This window comes from Cetorhinus maximus, unplaced genomic scaffold (genome assembly GCF_964194155.1).
Source record: "Cetorhinus maximus unplaced genomic scaffold, sCetMax3.hap1.1 HAP1_SCAFFOLD_2287, whole genome shotgun sequence".
NCBI classification, from domain to species: domain Eukaryota; kingdom Metazoa; phylum Chordata; class Chondrichthyes; order Lamniformes; family Cetorhinidae; genus Cetorhinus; species Cetorhinus maximus.
The window spans coordinates 15,971-35,000 of NW_027598226.1; the positions used below are offsets into that span (position 1 = coordinate 15,971).

The following is a 19,030-nucleotide window of genomic DNA, read 5'->3' on the forward strand; positions in this document are numbered from 1 at the left end:
GTCAGTGTGTGTGGGACCCTTACCCCAGTGAGAGTCAGTGTGTGTGGGACCCTTACCCCAGTGAGAGTCAGTGTGTGTGAGACCCGTACCCCAGTGAGAGTCAGTGTGTGTGAGACCCGTACCCCAGTGAGAGTCAGTGTGTGTGGGACCCGTACCGCAGTGAGAGTCAGTGTGTGTGGGACCCTTACCCCAGTGAGAGTCAGTGTGTGTGGGACCCTTACCCCAGTGAGAGTCAGTGTGTGAGAGACCCGCACCCCAGTGAGAGTCAGTGTGTGTGGGACCCTTACCCCAGTGAGAGTCAGTGTGTGTGGGACCCGTACCCCAGTGAGAGTCAGTGTGTGTGAGACCCGCACCCCAGTGAGAGTCAGTGTGTGTGGAACCCGTACCCCAGTGAGAGTCAGTGTGTGTGGGACCCTTACCCCAGTGAGAGTCAGTGTGTGTGGGACCCGTACCCCAGTAAGAGTCAGTGTGTGTGGGACCCTTACCCCAGTGAGAGTCAGTGTGTGTGAGACCTGTACCCCAGTGAGAGTCAGTGTGTGTGGGACCCTTACCCCAGTGAGAGTCAGTGTGTGTGGGACCCTTACCCCAGTGAGAGTCAGTGTGTGCGTGGGATTCAATGAAAGAAACTAGAAAGTAGAAAAGAGCATTATGAAGGAGAGCATTTAACAAGTGGAGGAGAAGGTGAAAGGTGAACAATGGAGAGACTGTGGAGTGTAGAGCGGAGACTGTGTGGGGCGGGGCAGAGTGGATTGAAGTGTGCTCCTGCACACTAATCCTGGCAAGGTGCACCCAAACGCTTCAGGATCAAAGGACCGCACACCGCACTCAATGGAAACCCCAGCAAACAGAGATTGATTCCACAACCCAACCCATCAGGCTGAGTGATATCGGCAGCAGTGAGCAGTGTCTGGGGCAGAACACAAGAATTGCAGATAAAGAGCCCCCATCATGATGCTCAGAAGCACACCTTCTCTAACCACCCCCTCCCATCCAGAAGGGCTGAGAAGTCTCGTCGGGTGGAGGTTGTAAATGGAGAAGTGTGGAAGGTTTGGAGGTAGCCAGCAAGAGAGAACTGGGAGCAGGAGTGAGTCAGTGGTGATCAAATAGGCTGAGGCTTATTCTCTAGAAAAGATAAGGCTGAGAGGCTTCCTGATAGAGGTCTTTCAAATTCAGAAACGTCTGTGATAAGTCATAGAGAGTATGTTCCGATTGAGGGGAAGACCAGAACTAGGGGGTCATCAATATAAGTTAGTCGCGAATGAATCCAATGGGGAATTCTGGATAAACTTCTTTACCCAGAGAGTGGGGAGAATGTGGAACTCACTACCACAGGCTGTAGTTGAGGGGAACAGCGTAGATAAATTTAAGGGGAAGTTGGATAAACACATGGGGCGAGATAAAGAGGGGTGGGGGAGGATCATGTGGAGCTTAGTGTTACGATCCCCACGTAGACTGTGGGGATTAAAAAAAGAAATTCTAACATCCAGTTATAGCTGAAAGGATGACACAAATTTTACATTTTAAGATATTTACTGTAACAAATAGACTAGAAGCGCTACGGACAAAACAATTTTTGTAAGCAACTTATACTTTAAGCTATAGAACAGAGCTTTTAACACAACTTAAAAAAAAACACCATCAGGTAAACGTTACACTCTCCTTTGAGTTGACAGAATCAGTCCAAAATGATTCTTAACTCCCGAAGGTTTACTTCCGATCTTTTTTCCCAGCCTAGAAACTTTAAACTCCAGAATTGTCTTTCATGGTGCCTGCCTTCTTGGAGACTTCTCCCTTTAGCTAAAGCTAGTTGTATCTTCCTTGTTTTAATTCTCCATGAATTTGGTCTTTTCAATCTGAGTGTGAGCTCCCATCTACATCCCTGCACGGTGAGTCAGAGACACTTTCGGCCTCTAGCAACTCTCCCTCTCGCAGATCCTGGCAAACTAACAATGTCCATTAGTTTTCAGGGACATGTTAGAAATCCTTCCCCTCTCAAAGGCCATCTTCGTAGCAACACGAATCACATGGGCCTCGTTTCCAGGTAGAAATGCTGATTAGCTATCATTCAGAACCAAACTCTCTTTCATCTTGGAACTAAATGGACAGTTTAAAGCACAACTGTTTACAGTGCGACATTCTCAACACTTTTCTGGGACTTTGGAGACTCACAGCCTATCCACTATTTAGTGCACAGGCTGCTGCAATTGTCTCCAAGCATAAACAACTTGCATCTTCTTCCCAGTAAAACAGTCTGGGCCCCCTTTAATCTCTAACAATCAAATCACCCAGGTTTGCTGTCAGGCAGACTTCAGAACAGGTCACATGACCACCTTCATTTTACCTTAAATTAAAGATACAGTTCCAAAATATAACAATCTTATAAACCTCATAATTGTAACAATTAACACCAGCGTAGACTAGCTGGATCAGTGGCCTGTTTGCGTTCTGTAAATTCTATGTAGCTCACATCCACCAGATTCATGTAACACGTGGGGGGAAAATAAACATGGAACAGAATAAGTAACACCTTCAGGTGGTGTGAAGACATGGTTATGTTGGGGTGGAGGTGGACACAGCACACCCATGATCAGAGTCTGTATACACTGTGTGCCCTTGATCCCTTGTGCTGGGTCCTTTCTCACTTGGCCTGTGTTATAGAACAAAGCTAAATGGAGTAGCCACAGCTTGAGTGACCGGTCCTGAGGCAGATTCATACTGATCTGGCAAAAGGCAGACTTCACTACTCAATGGTGCCAGGTGTTAAGTCCCTTGTGTCACCACTCAACAACCGCCTCACAGCTTGCTGACGATCTGAGGGCAGTTTGGTAGCGGTTGTCTGGTGTGCACAGGTGTTTCATCTCTACGACACAGGGAAGCACACACCTTTATGGTCAGGAGCAAGTCTGGGAGATCAATCAGGGCTGAAACTGAAGGTTGTGGATGTGAGGTAAAGGAGTTAAGGAGCATAAAAGTAAGGCTTACATTACTCTAGCACCTTTCAGCATCTCAGAACATCCCAAAGACCATCACTGCCATTGAAGTACTTGGTGAAATGCAGTACCTGTTGTAACACAGGAAACATAGCAGATTTTCTTCAACAGCACCTTCCAAACCCGTGACCACTACCATCTAGAAGGCCAAGGGCAGCAGAAATATGGGAACACCACCACCTGGAAGTTCCCCTCCAAGTCACTCACCATCCTGACTTGGAAATATATCACCGTTCCTTCACTGTCATTGGGTCAAAATCCTGGAACTGCCTCCCTAACAGCACTGTGGGTGTACCTACACCACATGGACTGCTGCAGTTTAAGGTAACAGCTCACCACCGCCACCTTCTCAAGGGCAACGAGGGAACGAGGGACGGGCAATAAATGTTGGTGTAGCCATTAATGCCCACATCCCATGGATGAATAAAAAAAAAACAGCACAGCAAGATTCCACAAACCAAAATGAGATAATGACTCAGATAATCTGTTTTGAAGGTTTCGACCTCTGCTTCCTTTGCAGTCTGCTCCTCCGTTTTAACAATATTAAAATTTTACCAATTGGAAAAATAATCCAAATAAAGTCACGTGACTATTCCAGCACGTCCTGATCTCTGCATCTTCCTGTGGGAAACATTCAAGGTTTGCGACAGGAATCAGGAGTCTCCGCTGTTACAAGCAGAGTCCGAGAGACCTGCTCTCAAAAGACCATCTCTAATTAAAACCATCGTCACACAATCGCCACTAACTCAGCAGCACCTGGAACCTGCAGTTACACTGGAACACACTCACTCAAAACAAAGACCACTGCGGGCCAACAACTAGATCAAGACTAACCACAGGGAGGGGAACGAGGGCCGTTTGCAATGCAGGCAAAATCACCTGCTCAGGGTAATGCTCAGAGTTTACGTTACCACCCCACACCCTCCCTCACCTAATGGTCAAAGGCAAACCATCCATCCCTCAACCATACCTGGAAAAACTCAGCAGGTCTGGCAGCATCGGCGGAGGAGAACACAGTCCTCGAGGACTCGAAACGTCAACTGTGCTCTTCTCTGCCGATGCTGCCAGACCTGCTGAGTTTTTCCAGGTAATTCTGTTTCTGTTTTTGTTTTGGATTTCCAGCATCCGCAGTTTTTTGCTTTTATCCCTCAACCATCATCACTAGATAACAGGTTAACTGCTCATTTACCACGTTGCTGTTCCTGGGGTCTCTCTACATTGAAGAAGGGTCATACGGACTCGAAACGTTAACTCCGTTTCTCTCTCCGCAGGTGCTGCCGGACCTGCTGAGTTTTTCCAGCACTTTCTGTTTTTGTTTTGGATTTCCAGCATCCGCAGTGTTTTGCTTTTTTTAAAAAAAAACTTCATCGGCTGTGAAGCACTTTGGGACACCCCGGGGTAGTGAAAGGCGCTAAGAGAAACGCGAGCCCCTTCCCTTTTCAGATATTGACCAGTTTCTGGCCATTCACAAATCCCAGGCGGTGAGATTTGTGCTCAGGCTCGGACTCAGAGGTGAAATACTTGCAAAAAAAACAAACTTTTCAGGCTTCAAAAACTAGAAAAAGTGACAAACCGATCCCAGAAGGGATTCCCGTCAATCTGGAAGATTCACAAAACCTGGAAAACCTGCTTGAGGCGAGAGATGGGAAAAGGAATGGGGAACGCTGTGGGTCATCATGGGCTGAGAATCATTCAGGATTTATGGCAACTAAAAGCCTGGCCAAACTGAATCAATAAGACAAAACTCGTTAATCACTTTTCAATTACCAGTAGTTATACTGCTAATAGTGCCAAATAAAAACCACTTTGATCTTGGGAGTGACACGTGCAGTGCAGCTAACCCTCAATTACCTTTTTGATTTATTCTGCTGTTGCTGGGTTTGAAATCTGATTTGTTCTCCAGATTACAAGTCAGTGCTGAGAGGGTTAAATGGGCCAAGGCTTCATTCACTCAGTCGTCCTCATCACACACACACACGCACGTGCACACACACACACACACATGCACACGCACATGCACACACACACGCACTCATACACACACTCATGCACACACACTCGCACACGCACACACACACACGCACACACACACACGCGCACACACACACTCTCATGCACGCACACACACTCTCATGCGCACACACACTCTCATGCACACACACTCTCATGCACACACACTCTCATGCACACACACTCTCATGCACACACACACTCTCATGCACACACACACTCTCATGCACACACACACACTCTCATGCACACACACACACTCTCATGCACACACACACACTCTCATGCACACACACACACTCTCATGCACACACACGCACACACACACTCATGCACACACACACTCTCATGCACACATACACATACACATGCACATGCACACACACACTCTCATGCACACACACACACTCTCATGCACACACACACTCTCATGCACACACACACTCTCATGCACACACACACTCTCATGCACACACACACTCTCATGCACACACACACACTCTCATGCACACACACACACTCTCATGCACACACACACACTCTCATGCACACACACACTCTCATGCACACACACACACACATACACATGCACATGCACACACACACTCTCATACACACACACACTCTCATACACACACACTCTCATACACACACACTCTCATGCACACACACTCTCATGCACACACACTCTCATGCACACACACTCTCATGCACACACACTCTCATGCACACACACTCTCATGCACACACACACACTCTCATGCACACACACACACTCTCATGCACACACACACACTCTCATGCACACACACACACTCTCATGCACACACACACACTCTCATGCACACACACACACTCTCATGCACACACACACACTCTCATGCACACACACACACTCTCATGCACACACACACACTCTCATGCACACACACACACTCTCATGCACACACACACACTCTCATGCACACACACACACTCTCATACACACACACACACACACACACACACACTTGGAATTTCCAAGCTTGTTACAAGATCAAGGGGTTTGTTTGAATTAAATTGGAGAGTGCAGGGTGAGACAGCCAGTCGTGTCTGTCTGGACTGATCCCAACGCCTCTGAGGAAACTTAAAAAGTATATGTCATCGCAAGAGAAGAAACAAAACTCAGCAGCTGCAGGTAGAGTCAATAAATCCTTCTGCCGATCTACGCCGCTCTACAGAACTCAAGTTACAAACGGGAGTGCAAAGATGGTGAAGACAGCAGAGACAACACAAAGTTGAAAGGGTCCCTGAACTCAAATCCCTTCAAGCACTGCATGATTCAACGGCTTTGTGAGATTAAAAAAAACCCCTTTGGATTCTTTAATATTTGCCCTGGAGTGCAGGAAAGTGAGGGGAGTGCCTACAAGTTACTTTATTGCCAGCTAATTCTTTTTAATGTACTGCCGGGGAGTTTCAGTGATTCAAGTTTAACAGCTCCATTATCTGATGAAAGGGAAACTACACTCAGCCCAAGAGAATCCAGGTTTAAGCAGAAACATGGGCGTCGGGATTCTGATAAAATCTTGGGTGCAAAATACCCTTGGTGGCACTGAACTCACAAGTGGAGTGGTATCTCTGCTAACGTAGAGCACCCCAAGCTGGGGGAGGGAGAAATGGGCACCTGCATCCCTCCAGCTCCTCACCCAATAGGCCATTGGACAAAATATGAGCCTGGACAGTAAATGTTCATAGGCTGCTTGACTGTGGGGGCATCACAGCTGAGCCTCAATCTTGTCACTGAGTGTCTAGACGTCTGGCTTATTTTGAGGAGGACCAATTGGGAATGAGGAGTCTAAGTGATTTACCCCCTCGACCCCGTGTCCAGAGAAGCTGCAGTGACAGCCGTGGCTCGATGGTTAGCGCTCTTGCCATGCCCCCGACTTCAGAAACCCAAGCACAAAATCTAGGCCAGCACTCCCAGTGCCCTACTGAGGGAGTGCTGCACTGTCAAAGATGTCTTCATCCCAATAAGATTCCTTTTCTGTCTTTTCAGGCACTAATTTGGAAGATCATCAGGAATGTTTTCCAGGTGTCCGGGCTAATATTTACTTATCCATCAAACCAACACTAAAAGATTAACCAGTCATTGATCACACTGCTGCTCGTGGGATCTTACTGGGCACATCTTGCTTTGCATAAATTAGCTGTCACGTTTCCAATAGGTGATTACTGATGAATTGGCTGTAGAACACTTTCGAATGCCCTGAAGTCTTGCAAGGTGCTACATAAATGCAAGTCCCTTTCTTTTTGTTCAGTGTCTCCACCTGACTGAGATGGGCTAAATCCACATGGAACAAAGAGTGAACCTGGGCCATTCCTACCTGGGTGGCTCAGAACCAGAGCCAGCAATATATGCTTGGTCAGGCACGAGGAGGAGGCAGAGAACACTGACTTCTTGGCTGAATCCAAACTCATCGTGCTGACGTGAGGGTTCTTGGTGCCAAGCTGCACAGGGCGCCTGCATAACCCAGGCAGGGCAGCGCCAGCTACTGTCAACATCCACACTAGTAACCGAGCTACAGGGACAGAGCTGCTGTATTATCCACTGGCTGATATCAAAGGTTTCTGTTTGGAACCTGGAGTCTGCAACAAATTGGGAGCTTACACGCACCAACAACTTGCATTTATATAGCACCTTTAACATAGCCAAATGTTCCAAAGTGCTTCACATAACTCTGATATCAAACAAAATTTGACATTGAGCCAAATGTGGAGGCATTAGGACAGATGATTAAAAGCTTAGTCAAGGAAGTAAGTTTTAAGGAGTGTCGCAGAGGAGGAGAGAGAGAGAGGCGGGGGGGGGTTAGGAAGGGAGTTCCAGAGTTTAGGGCCTTGGCAGCTGAAGGCATGGCCATCAATGGTGGAGCGATTAAAATTGGGAATACACTAGAGGCAAGCTCAGCGGAGCGCAGGTGTCTCAGGGGGTAGTGGGGCTGGAGGAGATTCCAGGGGTAAGACCATGGTGAGATTTGACAGCAACGATGAGAATTTTAGAACTGAGGTATTGTCAGGCCTGCAGTCATCACCCAGGGTGTTGGGTGAGCGAGACTTGGTGAGAGAATGTTAGATACGGGCGGCAGAGTTTCGGATGAGCTCGAGTTTATGAAGAATGGAAGATGGGAGGGCTGGCCGGGAGAGCCTAGAGGCAACCGAGGTATGTGTGAGGATTTCCGTAGTAGATCAGCTGAGGCAGAGTTGGGGTTGAGCGATGTTCTAGAGGTCGAAGAAGCAAAGTCAGCATGGTTTCATCAAGGGGGAGGTCATGCCTGACAAATCTGTTAGAATTCTTTGAGGAGGTAACGAGTAGGTTAGACAAAGGAGAGCCAATGTATGTTATCTACTTGGATTTCCAGAAGGCCTTTGACAAGGTGCCGCACAGGAGGCTGCTCAGTAAGATAAGAGCCCATGGTGTTAGAGGCAAGGTACTAGCAGGGATAGAAGATTGGCTGTCTGGCAGGAGGCAGAGAGTGGGGATAAGGGGGTCCTTCTCAGGATGGCGGCCGGTGACTAGTGGAGTTCCGCAGGGGTCAGTGTTGGGACCACAACTTTTCACTTTATACATTAATGATCTAGATGAAGGAACTGAGGGCATCCTGGCTAAGTTTGCAGATGATACAAAGATAGGTGGAGGGACAGGTAGTATTGAGGAGGCGGGGAGGCTGCAGAAGGATTTAGACAGGTTAGGAGAATGGGCAAAGAAGTGGCAGATGGAATACAACGTGGGGAAGTGTGAGGTCATACACTTTGGTAGGAAGAATAGAGGCATGGACTATTTTCTAAATGGGGAGAGAATTCAGAAATCTGGAGTGCAAAGGGACTTGGGAGTCCTGGTCCAGGATTCTCTTAAGGTTAACTTGCAGGTTGAGTTGGTAGTTAGGAAGGCAAATGCAATGTTGGCATTTACTTTGAGAGGACTAGAATATAAAAGCAGGGATGTGCTGCTGAGGCTTTATAAGGCTCTGGTCAGACCACATTTAGAATATTGTGAGCAATTTTGAGCCCTGTACCTCAGGAAGGATGTTCTAGCCCTGGAGAGGGTCCAGAGGAGGTTCACGAGAACGATCCCAGGAATGAAAGGCTTAACATATGAGGAACGTTTGAGGACTCTGGGTCTGTACTCGATGGCGTTTAGAAGGATGAGGGGGGATCTGATTGAAACTTACAGAATACTGAAAGGCCTGGATAGAGTGGACGTGGGGAAGATGTTTCCATTAGTAGAAGAGACTAGGACCCGAGGGCACAGCCTCAGAGTAAAGGGAAGACCTTTTAGAACAGAGATGAGGAGAAACTTCTTTAGCCAGAGAGTGGTGAATCTATGGAATTCATTGCCACAGAAGGTTGTGGAGGCCAGGTCATTGAGTGTATTTAAGACCGAGATAGATAGGTTCTTGATTGGCAAGGGGATCAAAGGTTATGGGGAGAAGGCGGGAGAATGGGGTTGAGAAACTTATCAGCCATGATTGAATGACGGAGCAGACTTGATGGGCCGAATGGCCTAATTTCTGCTCCTATGTCTTATGGTCAGTCTTGGTGATGGAGTGGAATATAATGACAAGGTAGGGTTGAGGGGTTTGGTGAAAGAGTCAGTCTCTGAAAAGACTAATACAAGCTGGGAGTAATGGCCTTCAGTGGTGCTAAGTATTCTTATATTGAACAGAGAGTGTGGGGGAAATCCCCAGGCTAAAGGGAAGCAGCTGCAACAGACACCAACTCACTGCTTCCCAGAACAGAGCTGAAACTCCAAGTGCTTGCCCTCCAACAGTCCCCATGACACAGGCCAGCCACAGACCACATCTGTTCCTGTTACTGCTCTTTGCCTGAATGAAGCTTTTACAGAATCATACAGAATAGGAAGAGTCCATTTGGCCGTGATGCCTGTGTCAGTTCTTTGAAAGAACTGTCCAATGAGTCCCACTCCCCTGCTCGTTCCCCATAGCCCTGTAAAACTTTACCCCCTTCAAATATTTATCTGATTCCAGTTCCTATTGAATCCGCTTCCACCACCTCTCAGGTGGTGCGTTCCTGATTATAACAACTCACTGTAACCAGATTTCTCCTCATCTCATCCTGCTTCTGCTGCTGACTGGTTAGATGAACTCTTGGCAGGATTTGTGGGGAGGATAGAGGTGGTGGTGGTGGGGCGTAGAGCTTCTCTGTTACACCCAGCCCTGAAAGGGTTAAGCAGCAGCAGCCGCCAATTTGAAAGTGGCATTTCGGCAGGTAGTCAGTGACAGCCGGGTGACATCAGCAGCAGCTGTCAGCTTGAAGGGGAAGTCAACACGTCATGTCAATAAACAGATTTTTCTCTATTAACCATCGTGAAATTCCCCGGTAGTGATGGCTACACAGAGTAACACAGTAACACTCTCAGTTTGAGTGGTCACAGCAAAGAGATTCCCTAAATAAACACACATGCAGCAGTGTGAACAATGCAAGTCCAGGTTACCCTAGGGTAATCTTTCCCTGGCACCTCTGTGCCGATTTTCAGAGTTGCTCTACACCAGGGCTGGAGTAGGGTTTTAGGTGGGGAGGGGGGAGGGTGGTGGGAAATGAGGAATCATTCCCCACTCCAGCTCCTTTGAACTGCACCAGGATTTCTATCTCAATGTCAAAACACACACAAACTCAAGAATCAGTCACAGGCTGGAAGCTAATCGATGGGTCAGCTGCTTGACATGGGGCACACTCAAAGGTCGCGTTTATTAAGAATTACATGGCGCTTGTGGTCAGCACAGATGGCAACAGAAGTGTTTTTTTATTTGCAATGATCTGATCCTTAGTGTGCAGTGGTTCCAACCTAACCTTTACCCTGAATAAAACAGCGGCTCTGTACAGTTACATGAGTGAGCGTTCCTTACCCTGCTGAATGAACGGTGATGCGCAGATATAAAAACCACTATATGAGTTCAGCCATCAACTCCATGATTTGAATATGAACAAAACAGCAGAAATCAACAAATCAGATTACAGGGATCGATTGTGCTGCATTTGTAAAGCCTTCATGGGATGATTCAGTATCAGACACCAATTCCCATTCCTGTAATCTATCTTTGCATGACTGCACTGATCTGTAATCTGCTCACCATAATCCAGTTCTGCTGTTGGTCAGCTATGAGAATACTCCAGTGCCCATCATTCCAGCCAGCTCTGCTCACAAAACTTCTACATCCACCTAACTGGGCAGACAGAGCTACTACCATTTAGACACAGTGCCTCCAACAGTGCAGCCCTCTCTTGTCGAGTCTCTCAGTTCCTCAGATCCTTTCTTAGTCCTCACAAACCAGCGGTAAAATTTAAACGGCTGCACATCTGCATCACCCATGAAATCGGCAACTGTAAACACAACCTTGAAAGGCTACAGGGCCCACGAATAGATTTCTCCAAATGTTTAATTTGGACACCAAAGGAAAAAAAGGCAGTAAAAATTGTAGATTAAATACCTTTGAGTGTCTGTGAGTGGGGGACTCTTCAATCCTCGAGGCTTGGAACAGCCAGAATGAAGTGTGCCTGGGCTGTGAGACAGCATTCCTGGTGAACCTGGGCTCTTTAAGTGCTTGTTGGGGCTGGAGTTTTTCTGAGCCCGGCTTGCCTTCTGTGAGCCAGCCAACATTTTACTGTCCGTCAGCCGACTCTTCTCCTTCTTGTTTTTCTTCTGACAAACAAATTGCTCCAGAATGGGGAGCTCCTGTGTCACAGGGAGTATTCGCTGGGGATCAGATTGCTCTTGTTGCCGGAACTCTCTCATCTCCTGAGCTCACTGTCGGGGGGTGGGGGGGAGCGGGGGGGGGAGAGAGAGAGAGAAATTAAATAATACTCACTTCTTGACCAAAAATATAACCCGAAACTGCAAATAAAAGCACGGATTGACCAGCCGTGTATTTGCAGTGTTAGGGAACAGGCTCACCTGCTTAATATTCACGGTCTTTGTCAGTCCTCACTCACCCCAATGGAGACCCCACATTCTCTCAGATGCTGAATGATCTGCCATGAACTATTCGTCTTCACTGTTCCCATGTCAGCCAGGACTCAGTGGGGTAGCTCTCACTTCCCAGTCAAAGGGTGTAAGGCTCAAATCCCCCTCTGCGACTACAGCACAAAAATCAAGGCTACCATTCGCAGTGCAGTACTGAAGGAGTGCTGCACCGTTGGTACGGTCTTTTCCAGAAGGCATTTGATAAGGTGCCACATCAAAGGTTATTGTGGAAAATAAAAGCTTATGGTGTAGGGGGTAACATATTACACTGGACAGAAGATTGGCTGGCTGGCAGAAAACAGAGAGTATACATAAATGGGTCTTTGTCTGATGGGCAGGATGTGACAAGTGGAGTCCCGCAGGGTCTGTGCTGGGGCCTCAACTTTTTAACAATTTGTATCAATGACTCAGATGAAGGGAGTGAAGACATGGGAGCTAAATTTGCAGATGACACAAAGATAGGTAGGAAAGTAGGTTGTGAAGAGGGCATAGGAGGTTGCAGATGGATATGGATAGGCTGAGTGAGTGGGCAAAGATCTGGCAGATGGAGCATAATGTGGGAAAATGTGAAGCTGTTCACTTTGGCAGGAAGAATAAAAAAGCAGAGTATTACTTAAACCAAGAACAACTGCAGGATTCTGAGGTGCAGAAGGATCTAAGTGTTCTAGTGCAGGAGTCACATACAGTTAATATGCAGGTACAGCAAGTAATTAAGAAGGCTAATGGAATGCTATCCTTTATTATGAGAGAGATTGAACATTGAAAGATAAGGATATTTTGCCTCAGTTATACAGGGCATTGGTGAGACCACACCTTGAGTAGTGTGTGCAGTTTTGGTCTCTTTATTTAAGGAAGGATGTAAATGTGTTGGGGGCGGTTTACAGGAGGTTTACTAGGTTGATACCTGGAATGAGTGGGTTGTTTTATGAGGAAAGGTTAGACTGACTGGGCTTGTTTCCACTGGAGTTTAGAAGAATGGGAGGTGATTTAAACATAGAAACAGGGCAGGAGTAGGCCATTCGGCCCTTCGAGCCTGCTCCGCCATTCATGATGATCTTGGCTGATCATCCAACTCAATAGTCTGCTCCCGCTTTCTCCCCATATCCTTTGATCCCTTTCACCCCAAGAGCTATATCTAACTCCTTGAAAACATACAATGTTTTGGCCTCAATTACTTTCTGTGGTAACGAATTCCACAGGCTCACCACTCTCTGGGTGAAGAAAATTTCTCATCTCAGTCCTAAATGGTCTACCCCATATCCTCAGACTGTGGCCCCTGGTTCTGGACTCCCCCATCATCGGGAACATCCTTCCTGCATCTACCCTGTTAGAATTTTATAGGTTTCTATGAGATCTCCCCTCATTCTTCTGAACTCCAGCGAATATAATCCTAACCAACTCAATCTCTCCTCATATGTCAGTCCCGCCATCCCAGGAATCAGTCTGGTAAACCTTCGCTGCACTCCCTCTATAACAAGAACACCATTCCTCAGATAAGGAGACCAAAACTGCACACAATGTTCCAGGTATTGTCTCACCAAGGCCCTGTACAATTGCAGCAAGACATCTCTGCTCCTGTACTCGAATCCTCTGGCTATGAGGGCCAACATACCATTTGCCTTCTTTACCGCCTGCTGCACCTGCATGCTGACCTTCAGCGACTGGTGTACAAGGACACCCAGGTCTCGTTGCACATTCCCCTCTCTCAATTTATAGCCATTCAGATAATAATCTGCCTTCCTGTTTTTGCTACCAAAGTGGATATCCTCACATTTATCCACATTATACTGCATCTGCCATGCATTTGCCCACTCACTCAGCTTGTCCAAATCACACTGAAGCATCTCTGCATCCTCCTCACAGCTCACCCTCTCACCCAGCTTTGTGTCATCTACAAATTTGATTGAAGTTTACAAGATCCTGAACGGTCTTGACAAGGTGGACGTGGAAAGGATGTTTCCTCTTGTGGGTGAGTCCAGAACTAGGGGGCACTGTTTTAAAATTAGGGGTCGCCCTTTAGGACAGAGATGGGGAGAAATTTTCTCTCTGAGGGTTGTGCGACTTTGGAACTCCTTTCCTCAGAAGGCAGTGGAGGTGGGGTCAGTGAATATTTTTAAGGTGGTGGTCAATGGACTCTTGTTAGGCAAGGGAATCAAAGGTTATCGGGGGTAGATGGGAAATGTGGAATTTGAAACACAAACAGATCAGCCATGATCTTATTGAATGGCGGAGCAGGCTCGAGGGGCCGAATGGCCTACTCCTGCTCCTATTTCGTACGTTCATATGTTTTGGATGAGACGTTAAGTCGAGGTCAGTCTGCCATCTCAGAGGGACCTAAGAGATCCCATGCCACTATTTTGAAAACGAGCAGGGGAGGTTATCCCCTGTGTACTGGTCAACATTGATCCCAAAACCAACGTCATGTCGCTGATTGTGAGATCTTGCTGCTATGTACAAATTGGCTGCTGTGTTTTCTACATTACAACAGTGACTACACTTCAAGAAGTACATCATCGGCTGTTAGCACTCTGGGCCGTCCTGTGGTGGTGAAAGGTGCTATATAAATGCAAGTCTTTTATATCTTGTTTTTAGCATCATAATATTATCTGTTTTATTACTGCTCTCCCCACCTGGCAAGGTCAGACTGGATGGACAAAAAAGCCCAACCAAATCAGCCATTAGGAGTTTCAATTTCTAACAATTAAGTGATTTCCCCACCTCCACACCCTAGCTTTTGTTTTCCCACCTCTCTAACCAGCTCCTGAGTCAGTGATAGATTCATTGGGAAATGCCACACTGATTATCAGTCACTGCGCCCAGTGTGATGCCCATGAGAACACCAAATCTTGTTCCAAAAATCAACCGCACTCAAGACATTAACTGTACCCTAAAAATCCCATCCTGCACTAAAACCAAGCACCCTCCAAGAGCCTGCAGCTTCTTATTCTATATAATCCCTCACCTGAAACGAAACATCAGGTGCTGGGTCACATAAACCTGAGTTAGGAGAGGGGTACTGAACCCACATCGTGCTGATGTGCGACCTGTCCCATCGAAATTAATCCCACGTTGTCCCGTGTCAGACTAACTGTCCCCATCAGAGCTGATCCCCGGTTCCCTGGATCCTTAATTAGTTTAACTTTAATCTGTTTTTAAATCCTTACTGAAGATTCTCCAATCAGGTGGCTTCTTATACAGTTGAAGAGCAAGCCTTGGCCAATGAGATGGGTTGATAGTAAAACATTCCTGTTCCTTCCCACAGTTTGTTGTTTCAATAGTCTGTGAAACAAAACAAAAAAAACATGAATGAGCGACACTGTTTATAGAGTAACTGAGGCACAGGCCATTGTATCGACAGTCAGCTAGAGGGAGCTTCTGAGTAAGGGCATTCATCAACATCATGTTAACCCCCCCCCCCACCCAGTCAGTATTAAACCCCCCCTGCCCCCACCTACTGCTGCCTCACACCCACCACCTCCCTACGAAAGGGGTTTGATGGATTGGGTGTAGAGAAGACACTTCCACTTGTCACATAATCAAAACCAGGGACTAGAAATGTTAAGACAAAAACAAAAATACCTGGAAAAACTCAGCAGGTCTGTGGAAGGGAGCGCAGTTAACGTTGAGTCCGCATGACTCTGTGACTATTAAATCTAATGGGGAATTCAGGAGCAATTTCTTAAGCCAGAGAGTGGAGAGGATGTGGAACTCGCTACCACAGGGAGTGGCTGAGGTGAATAGTGTCGATACATTTAAGGGGAAGCTAAATAAACACGAGAGAGGAAGGAATACAAGGATAAAGCGATAGTGTGAAGGGTGATAAAGAGTGGGACGAGGTTAGTGTGGAGCATAAATGTCAACACAGAGCGGTTGCACCCAATGCCTGTTTCTCAGTAAATTTTCTGTAAAAGGTCGACCTGTATAAAAAGGAGACCAGTCAGGATCAGCTGCAGGTTTTAAAACATGAAGCCGTCCTTTCACTCACAGCTATATTCACCCACAGTTGTATACTGGAACTGAGAGTATGTGGATAAATTGTCACACAGAAGCTTAAGGGTTTTTTTTGGTGCTGCTCGAGGAAAGGACATTGGCCCCAGGACACGGAGAACTCCTGTTCTTCAAGATAGGGGCCATGCATCTCTTACATTCACCCAAGGGGGCAAGTGAATCATCGACTCAACATCTCACTCGAAAGATGGCTCCTCCAACAGTGCAGCACTCCCTCAGTCCTGGCCCTCCGATAGTGCAGTGCTCCCTCAGTACTGGTCTCACTCCTGGCCAATATTTGTCCTTTAACTAAGCTGTGGAATGTAACCCCAGAGCCCAGAAGCAAGTGGGGGCAGCACCCTCCTCCAGTGTGTCTCTGGCTGCCTCACATGGTCAACGCATCTGACAGGAGCAGCATCCGATTGGTCCACCAACAACACACTCGGCCAGTTAGTGATCAAGGGTGAATGGTGTCTCATCCTCCTACCCTCCCTCATCCTCCTACCCTCCCTCATCCTCCTACCCTCCCTCAGTGCACAAACAACCCCTCCCCAAAAAAACTGCACTCACCATTCTCTACACATCTCGAAAACTCTCTCCCTTTAACAATGGTTTCAAAACAAGCTGGGGAAGTGGTTAGAAAAACTCAGCAGGTCTGACAGCATCTGTGGAGAGAAAAAGTTAACGTTTTGAGTCCGTCTGACTCTTCTTCAGCTCCCTGAAGAGTCACACGGATTCGAAACATTAACTCTGTTTTCCCCTCTCTACAGATGCCGTCAGACCTGAACTTTTCCAGCATTTTCTGTTCTTCTTACAGACTTTCAGTATCCGCAGTATTTGGCTTTTATCTTAGGGAAGTGGTTAGACTGGTAATGTGAATGAGGGGGGTCAGGGTGTGTCGATGTTTTCGTCCCCTCCATTAGAGTTTTGTGCTCCAGTGCGGTGCACACACACACACACCAATAGGACCGAGATTCCTCAGTCACATTTGCTGCTGATATAGAGAAGGAAGCAGCTCCATCCAATCCAATCCACAATAAAAAATTAAAACAGAAATATTCATCCGATCGGGCAGCATCTGTGGACGGAGAAACAGTCGAATGTGACTCTTCCTCAGAAGAATCAGAAAAACCATATTCGAATCGAGATGTTAACTCAGTTTCTCTCTCCACAGACGCTGGCTGGCTGGCTGAATTCTTCCAGCTGTTCCTGTTTTTACCTCAGATTTCTGGTATCCCCAGTATTTTGCTTTTCTGATATTAGGGATTGTTTGGGATCAATGCCAAGCAGGAAAATGAAACGCTTCGAACACTTGGCGATGGAGGGGCAGCGGGTGTTCCTGTTGCTCTGTGCGCGCTGACACGATATACAACCGGGAGCCGATTCTCACTTGTTTGACATGAAGGAATCTGACATCTGGCTTTCAACCTGCATTTATATAGCACCTTTAACACAGTGAAACAACAGACGAGGAGATTCGCGGGAGACAATTATCAGGCAAAAACTGACACCGAGCTGACACGTAAACAGAAACTGGAGCGGAGGGAGATTTTAAGGAGCATCTTAAAGGGAGAAACAGAGTGAGATAGAATGAGAGAGATTTAGGGAGGGAATTCCGCAGCTTTGGCGGAAGCAGCTGAAGGCACAGCCGCCGCCGATGATGATGAAACGATGGAAATCGGGAACACGAGATATGCATCATAGACTCTCAGCACAATGAGGAGCCATTCAGTTTCACATGGGCCTTTCCTAAGGGTTTGAGATCACTGCCAAACTGGATGACACACATGCTGCTTACTACATGAAGTTTATTTTTGAAACTCGTGGTATCACATGTTTTAGATTCACACCGACTCAGATTGAGGCTCGAGTAGGAGATGGTGTCTAGTAAATAAGATACTGTCCACAATTACCCCTTACACCCACCCCCCCAACACCCACCCCCAACCAAACCAAAGTCATCACATTCACCCCAACTGATGGAAATTCACAAATTTCACCGAGCAGATGGGACAGTCCAGGAGTGGCAGAGAAAGATGGGGAGAGACAGAGAGTGGAAAGAGAGGTGAGGGAGTGAGTGTCACAGAAGAGAGGAAGACATGGGGCTAAAGAGAGAAAGAGAGACACAAATATAGGCAGGATAGTAGCTAAAAAGCGTGAGTGTGTTTGTATTCGGCCATGGTGACAATCTCAGACTATGAAGTACTTCAGGGCCAAGCTGAGAGACAGCGAGAGCGAGTGTGAGTGTGAGCAGGACTGAGGGGGCGGCGTGGACGGAATAGGGGCACGAGGGCGGGAGCCAGGATGAGAGCCAGAGGGCGAGAGAGAGGGCGAGAGAGAGGGCGAGAGAGAGGGCGAGAGAGAGGGCGAGAGAGAGGGCGAGAGAGAGGGCGAGAGAGAGGGCGAGAGAGAGGGCGAGAGAGAGGGCGAGAGAGAGGGCGAGAGAGAGGGCGAGAGAGAGGGCGAGCGAGAGGGCGAGCGAGAGGGCGAGCGAGATGGCGAGCGAGATGGCGAGCGAGACGGCGAGCGAGACGGCGAGAGCAAGAGAGAGGGCGACAGAGGGCGTGAGAGAGGGCGCGCGCGGGAGAGAGGGCGCGCGCGGGAGAGAGAGCGCGCGCGGGAGAGAGAGCGCGCGCGGGAGAGAGAGCGCGCGCGGGAGAGAGAGCGCGCGCGGGAGAGAGCGCGCGGGAGAGAGAGAGCACGCGGGAGAGAGCACGCGGGAGAGAGCGCGCGCGCGAGAGAGAGAGAGCACGGGAGAGAGAGCGCACGGGGGAGAGAGAGCGCGCGGGAGAGAGAGCGTGCGCGGGAGAGAGCGCGCGCGCGGGAGAGAGAGAGCGCGCGGTAGAGAGCGCGCGGGAGAGAGAGAGCACGCGGGAGAGAGCACGCGGGAGAGAGCGCGCGCGCGAGAGAGAGAGCACGGGAGAGAGAGCGCACGGGAGAGAGAGAGCGCGCGGGAGAGAGAGAGCGCGCGGGAGACAGAGAGACCGCGGGAGAGAGAGAGACCGCGTGGGAGAGAGAGAGCGCGCGG

The 19,030-nt window shown here is 48.0% G+C and overlaps 1 protein-coding gene across 2 annotated transcripts in view; it reads right to left on the minus strand.

Annotated features, from left to right (window-relative positions):
• Positions 1–15,297, minus strand: part of LOC144677183 (B-cell CLL/lymphoma 9-like protein) — a 30,390-nt gene extending 15,093 nt beyond the window's left edge. For both annotated transcript variants that reach the window (XM_078537374.1, XM_078537373.1), the window contains exons 1-2: positions 15,180–15,297; positions 11,483–11,799 (exon numbers count right to left, since the gene is read on the minus strand). In XM_078537374.1, coding sequence (XP_078393500.1) covers positions 11,483–11,787 — 305 coding nt within the window. In that variant the 5' untranslated portion in view covers positions 11,788–11,799; positions 15,180–15,297. The remainder of the gene's footprint in view (positions 1–11,482; positions 11,800–15,179) is intronic.
• Between the last annotated feature and the right edge of the window lie 3,733 nt (positions 15,298–19,030).